General features: G+C 32.6%; 1 protein-coding gene and 1 long non-coding RNA gene across 3 annotated transcripts; both read right to left on the bottom strand.

Moving 5' to 3' along the window:
* Positions 1-1,130: 1,130 nt before the first annotated feature.
* Positions 1,131-8,963, bottom strand: LOC114286519 (uncharacterized). Of its 2 annotated transcripts, XR_014357495.1 has the most exons (6): positions 4,754-8,963; positions 4,524-4,664; positions 2,056-2,329; positions 1,876-1,960; positions 1,704-1,793; positions 1,131-1,500 (listed from the first exon to the last, which is right to left on the bottom strand). It is a non-coding gene; the product is annotated as an uncharacterized LOC114286519 (long non-coding RNA). The 2 variants fall into 2 exon arrangements; XR_014357496.1 differs by lacking the exons at positions 4,524-4,664; positions 4,754-8,963 and having other exon boundaries at positions 2,056-3,784.
* A 21-nt stretch (positions 8,964-8,984) lies between these two features.
* LOC114286518 (dnaJ protein homolog) lies at positions 8,985-12,524 on the bottom strand. The gene is made up of 6 exons (XM_082910561.1): positions 11,984-12,524; positions 10,999-11,152; positions 10,661-10,802; positions 10,288-10,564; positions 9,868-10,066; positions 8,985-9,490 (listed from the first exon to the last, which is right to left on the bottom strand). The coding sequence occupies exons 1-6, from the start codon at positions 12,131-12,133 to the stop codon at positions 9,171-9,173; spliced, it is 1,242 nt and encodes a 413-aa protein (XP_082766687.1). The 5' UTR covers positions 12,134-12,524; the 3' UTR covers positions 8,985-9,170.
* Positions 12,525-12,749: the final 225 nt, after the last annotated feature.

Here is a 12,749-nt window from a genome sequence, read left to right as displayed (position 1 = left end):
ACCCTCTTGGCACGATACGAGTTAAATTTCTCTATGAATTTCTGGTAACTTCATACCAGTCAAATTCATCCAAAGAAATTTGCCAATATAAGAGAAATTTACTATGGGCACTGTGTTTGTTGAAATGTACATTATATTTTGTGAGGTCAAATTCATCCAGAGAAATTTGTCAATAACATTTACAGTGTGCATTGTGTTTGTTGAAACATACTATAGGCAATGTGTTTATAATACCAGTCAAATTCATCTAGAGAAATTTGCCACTAGTAAAGAAAATTCTCTGTGCATTGTGTTTTGAAGCTTTAAATTCATCTAGAGAAATTTGCCAATAGCAGAAAAAGTTACTGTGCGCTTTGTGTTTTTTGAATGTGATAATTGTTTTGTACCAACACATAGCATTATAGATTACATGATCATACAGGCACTCTCTTGGCAAGATATGAGTTAAATTTCTCTGTGAATTTCTGGTAACATCATACCAGAGAAATTTCTGCAAACAATTTTCTCTGTGTGGATTGTGCTGACAATCACAACTTAGCATGCATTATAAAAAAAAATATATTTAACCATTGATAGCTATGAAGTTTACATTAGTCAAAAAAAGATATATACATATATGTCAAACATCATCATTCCTTTAATGTATAAAAAAACAAATTGAAGGGTTATTCCTAATTACATTGTGTGCATTGTCTTTCTTTCACTAGTGTGCTTTTACTATTATACTTTTGGTTCTTCTTCTAGTGGTATCTGAATTGGTTCTCTCCATGACCAGCCAACTTCGGTCACAAATCTCTCAATGAGTTTTGCCCTCATCAACTTTACGTCTTGTGTCGGCAATTTCGAGCTGATAGGTTCATGGTTGCTATATTGTCTCATTATGTAGCTTACAAAGAGGCCATAATCCACACTGCATACAAATTATAGATATAGTTAGTTTTAAGAAACATTCAAATTAGATTATCTTATTTATAGATATTGTATGGAACTTACAAATCACTGTCTTGTTGTGGAGCATTGTTGACATATTCAAAGTCATAATTTGTGTTTTGTGAGTTTATCAATTTGAAAGAGGGTTGTGATTGTGTTTCTCTTTCAAGACAAGATTTCAAAAAATTCTCCACATAATCTTGCTACAAAAAAATAATTTTTAAATAAGAGAGAAATTTACACACAAATCAATGAGATTCTATGAAAATTATCATCGCATAAACATTATCATGGATCAGAGAAATTTGCACTCGTTATCAATTGTTTTGCATCTTTGATATATTTGTCTTGTGCATCATTCCGTCTTGGCCTTAGTGAGTTGTAGAACCTCCATAAATTGTCTTGTTTGTCCAAGACTAGTAAGGTCCAATGATTTCCATCTGTTGACTTCTCATTGCCCCTGGTATTTATTAGGAAATGAAGGAACCTGTAGTTCCTCCATGTCGTTTCAAGATGCTTGTCAAATAATGAGACTCGAAAAGTTTGATTTTCCGTCATCTTGATGAAGTTCTGCGGTTAAAGAAAATCAAAAAATGGTTATGAGAAAGTTGAAATGACAGGAATTTAAGAATATATACACAGAGAAATTTTAAATGCAGACAACTAGCTAGAGAAAATTAGACTAGTGACACAACTGGCTTCAATAAGTATCTTAACAAGAGAAAGTAGTAAGTAAATTCTAGAGAAAATCAAATAAAAGAGTAGTAACATACTAAGCTCATGTATGTGAAAAAAAATGAAGTTAGTTGTTGTCCTTTTCTCCTTTGATCAGCAAATAGGATCTCTCCATAGCCATCAATGACCTGAAAAATATCATTTATAATTGTAACATTGGTTTATAAAGGCTGATGGAACATTGCAGAGAAATTTTGATGAAAGACTTACATTATTGGCAATTTCTTTTTCCTTTTTTTGGTTTCCAATATTTTCAAAAGTAATGAGATTCAATTCACTTGTCCAGATTAAAGCCCTACAAAATGACAAAGAAGGGATTTAATAGTTATTAATGCAATATAAGTTAGTAAATTGTAGTTTGTTATCTTCTATTTTATTCGTTGTACTTACTCGAGTCCAGACACATTTGATATGTGCTGCAAGATGTCTTTTACATGTTCTTTTACCAATTTTGAAACTAGTAAAGTTTGTGGAAAAACCTAAGATTTTCTGATGCTTGTTGGTTGAGGCAAGACGTACTCATCGGCATCAAGTACTCTTTGTCTTTGGTGGTTTGCACTGTTTGCTTTGCAGCTTGCTTTGAACCTCCAGTCACCTTCGCAACTTTGGGACATTGAAATTCTGGATCTTGCTGTTTTTCTTTCCTTTCTTTTGCCTTTAAATTCTTTATCATTGATGTAGGATTTTTTTTCAGTGTAGATAGTAAAAATATCAGTAAAAGTTAAATTTCTCTAAAGTAACAGATTATATTTCAATATATAAATTTATTTGATTCAATATTTTCCAGTTATCATAGACTTTTGTCTTTTGTTTTGGTTGTTCTTTGTGTGCCACTTGTTCTTGCTGGGTTGTTGGTTGTTGTTCCACTTCTATTTCAACTATACACAATGAAAATCAAATAAGTCCCAAAAATCAAACAAGCAAATAGATAGAGAAAATCAAATAAGCAACATAAATTAATAGAAATAAGCAGCATAAACTAATGTGATCAGAAAAATTTAAATTCCAAAAAAAAATTACCATTGACAGAGAAAAATGTAACAAATAGGAATTTCTCTGAGTTATGTTGACACAAGGACAGAACTTTTTGTGGCTTAAGATTTTCACTGACCTTGGGATTGAACTTGTGTTGGTGTTCAGTAAGGTTGTGTTGCTAGTTGGACGAATAGTTCATAAATTTGTTCATGCAATCTAGCATTTTCAATTTCAAGCTCTGAAATTGATTACCTCAACTGTTGAGTTCTTTTTGTATCATCTTGTTTTTGAACCTCCAACATCCTTAGTTTCATTTGGTTTGTGCTGTCTCTTTCTTGAAGTTCTGAGTTATGTGATGTCAAGGTTCTTATTGTAATATCCTTTTCTGCAAGTAATTTATTTCAATTTTTCTTTTCTTTTATTCTGGATTTAGAAAGTGCCTTTAGTCTTTAATGTAGATCAGCAATTTGAGTATCCTTTGATTCCTTAGATTCTGGAGGCTGATGCATTATTGAGCCACAAATGCTATCATGATGTTGTTCCAGCAGCTCTTTATGTTCTTTTTCATCACTTTCCTCATTGTTTTCTTCTTACTCTTTAGATTCAGTGCCTTTATCTTCTTCTTCATTGTCTTCTTCTTTCTATTCATTTTCTTCTTTGTCTTCTACTTTTACTTCTTCACTTTCTTCTCTGGCTTCCGCTTCTGCACTGCTTTGCTTGATCTTTTTCTCCATTGCTTGTTTCTTATTCTTTTGTGTTGCCTTCTCCTTCTTCATTCCCTCATTTTTCTTCAGATGAATCTTCTAATGTCTCCTTAAATTTGACAATTGCCTTTTTTGATTTTTTTTTCCTTTTTACCAAGACAAAACTCCTCTTATGGGTTTTTAACTAACTTCTTGTTATCTATCTGTAACAGGAACCTCTTTTATTAGACAAATGTTACAAAATTCACTGAGAGAAAAAATTCAAATAAGAAAGACAAAATTCATCTAAATCATACTAATGGGAAACAAACTTCAGAGAAAATTGTATAGGTTAGAGAAAATTACAGACAAGGAGATAATTTTATGAGTCAGAGAAAATTATGAAACAAGCAACATAATTTAGATATCAGAGAAAATCAATCAGGGCATATAAGTTAATGTTACTATAATTGTGTCAGAAAAATCTGGATTTCAGAGAAAATTCATTAAAAGAGCATAAATAAATAGTGGTAATCAAAAAACAACATAAATTGAAATTTCAAAGAAAATTGATCTCAATTAGTCAAGGCACATAAGTTATGGGTCAGATAAAATTAATCTAAATCATACTAATGGGATACAAATTTCAAAGAAAATTTTATCGACTAGAGAAAATTAAACACAAGGACAATTAATTTTATGGGCTAGAGAAAATTATGAAACAAACAATATAATTTAGATATGAGAGAACATCAATCAAGGAAGATAAAATAATGTCACTATAATTGTGGTCAGAGAAATTTGGATTCTAGAGAAAATTCATTACAAGGGCAGAAATAAACAGTGTTAATCAAAGAAGCAACATAAATTGAAATTTTAGAGAAAACTGATCTCAATCAGTCAAGGCATATAAGTTATGGGCCAGAGAAAATTATGAAACAACCAACATAATTCAGATATCAGAGAAAATCAATCAGGGCATATAAGTTAATGTGTTACAATTATAGTTAGAGAAATTTGGATTCTAGAGAAAATTCATTACAATAGCAGAAATAAACCAGTGGTAATCAAAGAAGAAACATAAATTGAAAGTTCAGAGGAAATTGATCTCAATCAATCAAGACACAAGGAGGGAAACAAACCAGTGGTCAGAGAAATTTTAGAATTTCACTGAGATTTCAATGGCGATAGAAATCTAACCTATCGAGGTATAAGAGAGTGGATTGGTGTCTTCTGCAACTGTTTGGTCAAGCTTTGCAGGTTCCACTTGGCACATCCTGGGAAGTCAGTTGTGTTACTGTCTTCCGAGTCAATGATATTCGCATGTTCACATAGCCAATACTATGATAGAAATTAAAGTAATTAAATTTTGTTAAATACACAAATTTGTAAGTATCATAACTGTAAATTTGAATGGAAATTATACTTACCAGCAATGCAATGACACACCTCGTAACTTTTTCTAGAGTTTTGTGCAATGTTGTGATAGAATCGATCAATGTTAATGTGATTGCTTCTGACCAATCATATTGTTTCATTGATTCAAAGGGTTCCACGTACTTTATAAAAAACTCACCCTATTGAATTCCCACTTGTTGCAAAAAATAGGGTGAGACACAAGTACAAGGTAATAATGATTGCTACATCTTTGAAGTCAGATGGTTGCTTGCCTTTCATTGCTTTGACCAAGACATTTTTAAGAACAGGACCAGTGAGCCTTGTGTCCTTTGAGAACCTTCTCCTTAGGAATGCAAATTTTGACTTTTTAGAGTATCTTAATGACATTACTCATTTACCTCCTTGCAAACCAAAAATCAAGGTCATGTCATTGGTTATAAAGGTCAAGTTCTTTTTACCAACTGTGAATGCTTTCGTTTTTTCATTGTAATGTTGGATTATTGCAACTGCATCATCATCAGATTTCCTAGATTTCCTTGGATCCATTCTTCTAGTGGTTAGAGCTTGGATCAAATACCAGAATGGGGTCTTTTGAAACTCTTCAAGTTGATTTGAATTGAATTTAAGTGTTTGAAAAAAGGAGACAACAAATGAGAGGTTGGATCGATACTAAATGCTGTAATGAGCTCTTTTTCTTTGGAGTTTAACAGGTTTTTTCCCCCTTGAGCTTGAGTCTTTTAAAGTTGGGGTATTTATTTTGATGCTAGTTGCTTCATCACCTTGGACTTGTGTGTATTGGCAAGGAATTTGTGGTGGTTTGCTTCTTTTTTATCTTAGATCATAAAAAGACTGAGAGTGTTTCTGTTTCTTGCTTGGTGTTTCTGGTGTTTTGCTACTTTTACATTTTGCCATTTCTAAACAATGATGAAAACATAAAGATGTCAACATTAAATCCCAAAGAAAATTGAACATGCTAGAGAAAATTGGACATGTCAAAGAAAATTACACATAAGGGAGAAAACTAAGATGGTTAGGGAAAATTATAAATGTCAGAGAAAATTAGACACTGAAAATTAAATATCAGAGTACTAATTGTTTTCCTGTGGAATACATCTAGCCACAGAAAATTTTCATTCCCAGAGAAAATTAACAAAGCAACATAAACATACTAGAGAAATTTTCAATAATTGTTAAAATTACATATAGAAGTAAATATAGCCAGAGAAAATTCAAAAAAGAAATATATATCCAGCAGGCACAGAAAATAAATATGATAGAGAAAAATAAACATGGCAAATCAGAGAAAATTTCCATTCCACAATTAGCAAGATAAAATAAACAAAGTAACGTAAACATGCCATAGAAAATTACACAACATTGAAACTAAGAATTGAACAAAATAAACATACTAGAGAAAATTGAACATGACAGACAGACACAAAGGAGAAAACTAATGTGGTCAGAGAAAATTATAAATTCCAAAGAAACTTAGACGCTGACAAGAGAATACTAGGTGTTTTCATGTGGAATACATGTGGCCACAGCTAATTTTCATTCCTAGAGAAAATAACCAAAGCAACATAAATACGACAGATAAATTTTCAAAAATCGCTACAAATTAAATATAGATGTAAAATATAGCGAGAGAAAATTCAAGAAAGAAACATAAATCTAGCAAGCACAGAAAATGAAAATGCCAGAGAAAATTACACATTCCAGAGAAAATTTCTATTCCATAATATTAATATGCAAGAGAAATTTACATACACAATCAGAGAAAATTAAACATGATAGAGATACACAAAGAAGAAAAGTGATGTGGCCAGAGAAAATTATAAATGTCAAAGAAACTTAGACACAGACAAAAGAATAATATTACATATAGATGTAAAATATAGTCAGAGAAAATTAAAAAAAAAAAAACATAAATTTGGCAGGCATAGAAAATGAAAATGCCTGAGAAAATTACACATTCCAGAGAAATTTACAGACAAAATCATACAAACATGTTCAAGAATAAGATCAAAACACAAATAAATAACTTTTTCCAAAATAAACATGCCAGAGAAAATTCAAAGAAGAAACATACATCAAGCAAATATCAGAGAAATTCAAATGCCAGAGAAATTTACAGATAAAATCACACAAACATGTTCAAGAATAAGTTTAAAACACAAAGAAATAACTTTTTTCAAATTCATATAGCTTTTTATTATGAAATTGAAACTCTAATTAATGGAAGGTTAATATAAAATGCAATTAACTGTGTTTCTAGAGAAAAACTCGTTGGATTTTAGAAAAACTTACCAGAGTTAGATGAAACGCTAATTACGAACTGATATGCCCTGAGATGAAAATGCAATGTGACGAAGATGAACTAAGATGACGATGAACAGTGAAAATGGGGTCAGAGAAATTTGTGAGGAAGGAATGAGAAAGATTTTTGCAGAAGATAATGAAACTCTAATGTCGATGATGAAGATGATATTGAAACCCTAATTCTACTGTTCTCTTGCTCAAAAAGATGGTTGAATGTTTGGAATGAAACTCAGTCGTCGGAATCCGGTTTAGTTTCTGCGTTGATTTGTGAAGGGTATTTTGGTTCATGAAATAATTAAAAATGCACGCGATATAGTTAAGGGACCTGATGCATCACCCCTTTTTTTGGTGTCCTTTATCCTCTAAGTTACTATTATTAGGGATCTTAAAAAAAATTCTCCTATATATTTCTCAACTTAAAAAATAATAATTTAAATTAATATTTTCAATAACTTAAAATTTTCATAGATTTTATGATGATCATACAAAACGGACGTTCTTTTTTTTCTAAAAAATAACATAGGCTCCCAACGTATAGAGATATTAATATGTATTTTATTAATATTGTTTTGATTTTTAGCTTATTAATATGTATTTTATTAAATGTCTTACACATTTTCACTAAATACATAACTAAATGTTTTATACATTTTTACCAAATAAATAACTAAATAAAGTTCACAAAATTGCAGATTCTACATCCATGTGAAATATTCAATCATTTATTTAATAAAAAATTTAATATCTCCTATATTATCTTTTTAACCTACTAAAATAATTAAAAATTAAAATAACTAACTTCGATAACAATTCTATTATATAATTCCTTTCTTTTTAATTCTTTTTAAGCCCTTAATGGTCTAACTTCTTTCCACTGATGTTGTCCGAGTCATAGGATCCACTAGTTTCGTTTTAATAATTGAAATCATTAAATTTATACATCATTTAATTAAAAAAAATCAATTTAATAATTATAATCTGTTTAATTTTTTGCATTTGCTATAAAAAAAATTATTTTCAAAAATACTTATCTATATTTTTAAAGACATAATAAATAAATAAAATTTATAAAATAAACTGTTTAAATTATCGAAATGAGACCTATACTAAACTCAAAAGCTGAGACAACCTCCAATCCGGATCTAGAAAAGTCCAATCCTAAAATTAAATTAACATTATTGTGATACCTTACCTTGTTTTACGGGGGCCAGACCTTTTTCTCCTTTCAAAAAAAGAAGAAATTGTCTATGATTTTTTCCTTTCATGATTTTTCAATTTGATTAATAAGTCACGATAAATAATAGTTGTTATCAGTTTAACTAGCGATAATTTCTAGAGCTTCGACTTTTTTAAGATCTAGTTTCAGAAATTTCCCTATTTGATTCACCTAATATTAATCTTTAAAACTTAGATCTAGTTTCACAGATTTCCCTATGTGATTCACCTAATATTAATCTCTAAAACCTCCACTCCTTAAAGTCTAACTTTAGAGATTCTCCTATGTGGTTAGGCGTCGTATTGAACTATTCAAGCTGCACAAAAAAATTCTCATCTAGTCTATCTGCTACTTAGGATTGTTACGGTATTAAAATTTTCCCAGGTGTTTAAATAAAATAAAATAACATTCAAGCATGCATATGGACTCTGGATTTCATTTGAGTAAATTTTCTGTACTAATTCCAAAGAAAAAATCAAAATCAAAATCAAAATCAAAATCAAAATTGCCTTTCTTGTACTACTTAAAATAAAAGGGCATATTATAGCCCCACAATTTACTGAAACCCAGAACTAACCACCCAGTACATGATGAATGAGAGCGATATGAGAAATCGCCAGTTATTCAGGCTAAGCAAGTAATCACCCAACAAACATGGAAACAACATTTCACAATAAAAATAGCCAAAAAGTCAAGAAAATGAAGAACAAATAAAAGAGCCAATGAAGTTCACAAAAAACGAAGTTCACATTTTTATAACAAAATGTTTTCCCAGAGAAAACATGATATACCTGCCCAGGAAATCAAACAACATACACAGTTTTGAGGTTTCAAGCCACCAGTACAGACTAATTGTTACTTAACTAGTCCTGCAATCATCTTCGTTTAACGACGAAAATGTTCAAAAATCATACTCACTGCTGGGCACACTGCACTCTCTGAGCTCCACCGCCGCCATGCATATCCTCGTCCTCATCATATGCCTCATGCATCTGCTTTCTCCGCATCTCCTCTTCAATGTTGACATCATGCAAAGTCGTCTCCTCACACTCGTCGAGTTCCATATCTGTCATTTCTGTCAATGGCTTCGGTGGCAATACCGCCTCCAGAGCCTTAACCTGCTCTGGGCTCAGAGAGTCTGGGAATTCCACGGTGAAATGGATATACAACTTCCCCTTCATGAATGGCCTCCGGTACATCGGCATACCCTCTTCGTAGATTGCCTTGAATTGATCTATGCATTTTACAAGAAATTTGCATCATTGAGAATTTAGTGAGGGAAAGAGGAAAAAAAAAATTTCCTTTGTTTGTTTACAAGGAAAGAAGTAGAAACTACAATAAAGTTAATTTCTTAGTACAACCCATATTTTTTACAAGCCACGAGGAAACCTATATTTGTCCATGCCAAAAGTGACCTATAATTGAAAACTCAAAATTTTCTCTTTTTCTTACAAAATTTTCATTCTAATTAGATGTTTAGGTGAATATTTTTTCCTTTCTATTTCTTTTCTTCTTTCACTTCACTTTCTTTCATTTTCATTTTCCACATTTTTTTTCTTTCATTCTAATGAAAGAGAGCCTAAGACAACTCGAAATTGCTTCCTCACTAACCTGGCTTGATGACTTCCCCGGGGTTCGATTTAATAAGGAGCTGCCTACCATCCAAATGAGTCAATATGAACTGGAAGCCACATAGAGCCTCCGTCAATGACAAGGTGTGTTCAACAAAAAGGTCATCGCCCTTTCTCTTGAACTTCGGATGTTCCTTTTGCTGCAGAACAAATACTATATCCCCGGTAACTGTATCGGGCTGCAAAGGGACACAAACCAAGTAACAAACAATTAAAATGCTCATTGATCAAGCAATAATTGACATATACATTACTAGATGAAAAAAAAATTGAGAAAAATTTTGAAAAGAAAAAGAACAAAAAGTATATAAAACTAGATGAAATGTTTCCAACTCCCTATTCAAATCCCCAACTATACACAGCGTAAAAGTACAACCAAAATCTCAATTTCATAACATACCGCTTCATCAGCCTCCCCTGGGAATGTAATCTTCTGGCCATTTTGCATGCCCTTCTCCACAATGACTTCCAGCACCTTCTTCTCCTGAACAACCTTCTCACCTTTGCACTGAGGGCAACGATCTTTATCATTGATAGTCTCTCCAGTTCCCTTGCATTCATTACAAGGATGCTGCATCTGCTGAATCATTGAGGGACCGAGCTGCCTAATCGAGACCTTCATTCCAGTCCCTTGACAGCTAGAACATTTCATTGAAGCACCAGATTTTGAACCTTTCCTGTCATTGGTGTAACACGAATCCACCCATATAAGAAGCTACATTCAGTTGCAAAATCCAGAAACAATGATCACACACATCACGGAAACTACTCACCCATTGCACTTTGAGCAAAGGACATTTCGAGCTAGGGAAAGTTTTTTAGAGATTCCACTGTACAAGTCCTCAAGAGAGACCTTCAAGGGATGGACTACATCTTCTCCCCTCCTCTGCCTTCGGCCTCTGCTGCTACCGCCACCTGGAGACAAACAAAACGATTAATTCACTGGCGACTTTGATCCCTTTCTCTTTACACCATAACACTCCAAATAGTCACATTAAGACCTCTACAATGAATACTCCCATAAGCACACCAGAAAGTAATACTTTTTAGCACAACAAAAATAGCAAGACCATACACTATAGAGTAAATACCAAGCATCTAGATGTCTCACCTCCACCAAAGAAGGATTGGAAGATGTCAAATGGGTCATGCATGCCGCCGCCACCACCCATTCCTTCCTTAAGTGCATCCTCACCATACTGATCGTAGATCTCACGCTTCTCAGGGTCACTCAGCACCTCATAAGCTTGAGCAAGCTCCTTAAACTGCAATAGAATCCAACAATCAAGTTCCACCTCTAATGCGACCAAAAATGTAGAATGAACTGAATAAATGAATAAAATTCTTTCAAAATAAAAATATTTCCCTTTGAATTAATGTTGAAAGGATAGGAATGAGAAAACCAACAATCAATCATCCCAGGTAACCATGCGTCAATCAAACAAATGGGTCATGCATGAAAATGAAACATTTTACCCAAGATCATTGTACACAAAACATGCTTCATGAGAAGGTTGAAAACTAAATTACTACAAATTCTCTCTAGTTAACTAAACAGGTAATGGAAATGCGATTCTAATATGTATTCCTTTTCTTTCCTTCAATTTAGTTTTCCCGGGCGTAATTTTCTTGTATGACATTCTTCACAAATTCGTGACTCTCACCACCACAATCTTGGCTGATAATAGATATTCCCAATTGAAAACAAGTAAAAGACTTGAAATCACAACAAAACAACAACCCCATTGTGTATCCAAAAACACCATGATCGCCCATGAATTCCAGAGAAAAATCCTCTCTTTCACTTTATACTAGTTTACCAGTCAAGAAACCCAAAATCGTTTCACACAATCCTACTTATCTATCTTCAAACTTGTTCACAATAAAAACAAGAATTCATTTTCTTGTAAACCAAACAAAGTATGACACTGTTCATAAAAGGGAAAAGGAATTAATGAAATCAAAACCCAATAAGAATTTAATGAAGAACAACCCCTTCACCATCTCAAATACAACGACATAGACATTAAAAAAAAATTAAAAATTAAAATTCACAGAAGAGAATTAACAAAGTAAGGGCTCTGAAAAGGAGTTACCTTCTCTGGGTCACCACCCTTATCAGGATGGTTCTTGATGGCGGCTTTACGATAGGCCTTTTTGAGATCATCCTGAGTGGCGTTCTTCGACACCCCTAATACCTCATAGTACTTGCTATTATCACTCTTCTTCGGTGCCCTCCCAAACATCTTCTTCTTCTTCAATCTCTTCTGATCAAAACCCTAGTTCCCAAATTCTATGTACAATTGAGACTTGAATGCGTGTATGAATATATGTACTTGAATGCGTGTATGAATATATGTAATTTCCAGGGAGTTCAAGAGAAACAGCTCAGAAAGACACAAGAATCGCAACGGAAAAGAGACTCGGATGGGGTATATATAGGATATTAATATTAATAATAGTATGTGAAAATGCTTTTTGTTTTTTTGAGATCATAGGAATGGAGGGTTGAGATGATAGGTTGATGGTGGGGTGGCATCTGAGAAGAAGTGTGTGGACGAGTCCATAGAGTTTTGGGAATTTTTGTTGGGTGTCAAGGAAGGAATTTGGAACGTTGGATGAATTTATCGGATGGATGAGATTTGCGTTCCAGAGTGTTCTCTAAATGGCTTTGCAGCCACATACACGGTTGATTTTTGACTTTTCAGTGATGTTTTGAGAAGTTGTTAAAAAATAAATTTTTTTAATTTTTTGATTTTTTTACAAAAAAAATTACGTTATTTTGGATAAAAAATTGATTTTTTTGACTAAAAAAATTGTCAAAAAACTAGTTTTTTTTGGTGCGTTTACAGAAAACTTTAG

The sequence above is a fragment of the Camellia sinensis genome, unplaced genomic scaffold, assembly GCF_055761805.1.
Source record: "Camellia sinensis isolate YWXY unplaced genomic scaffold, ASM5576180v1 Unanchor1, whole genome shotgun sequence".
Classification (NCBI taxonomy): Eukaryota; Viridiplantae; Streptophyta; class Magnoliopsida; order Ericales; family Theaceae; genus Camellia; species Camellia sinensis.
The sequence above is the reverse complement of the archived record's forward strand: the minus strand, read 5'-3'. Positions and strand labels throughout refer to the sequence as shown.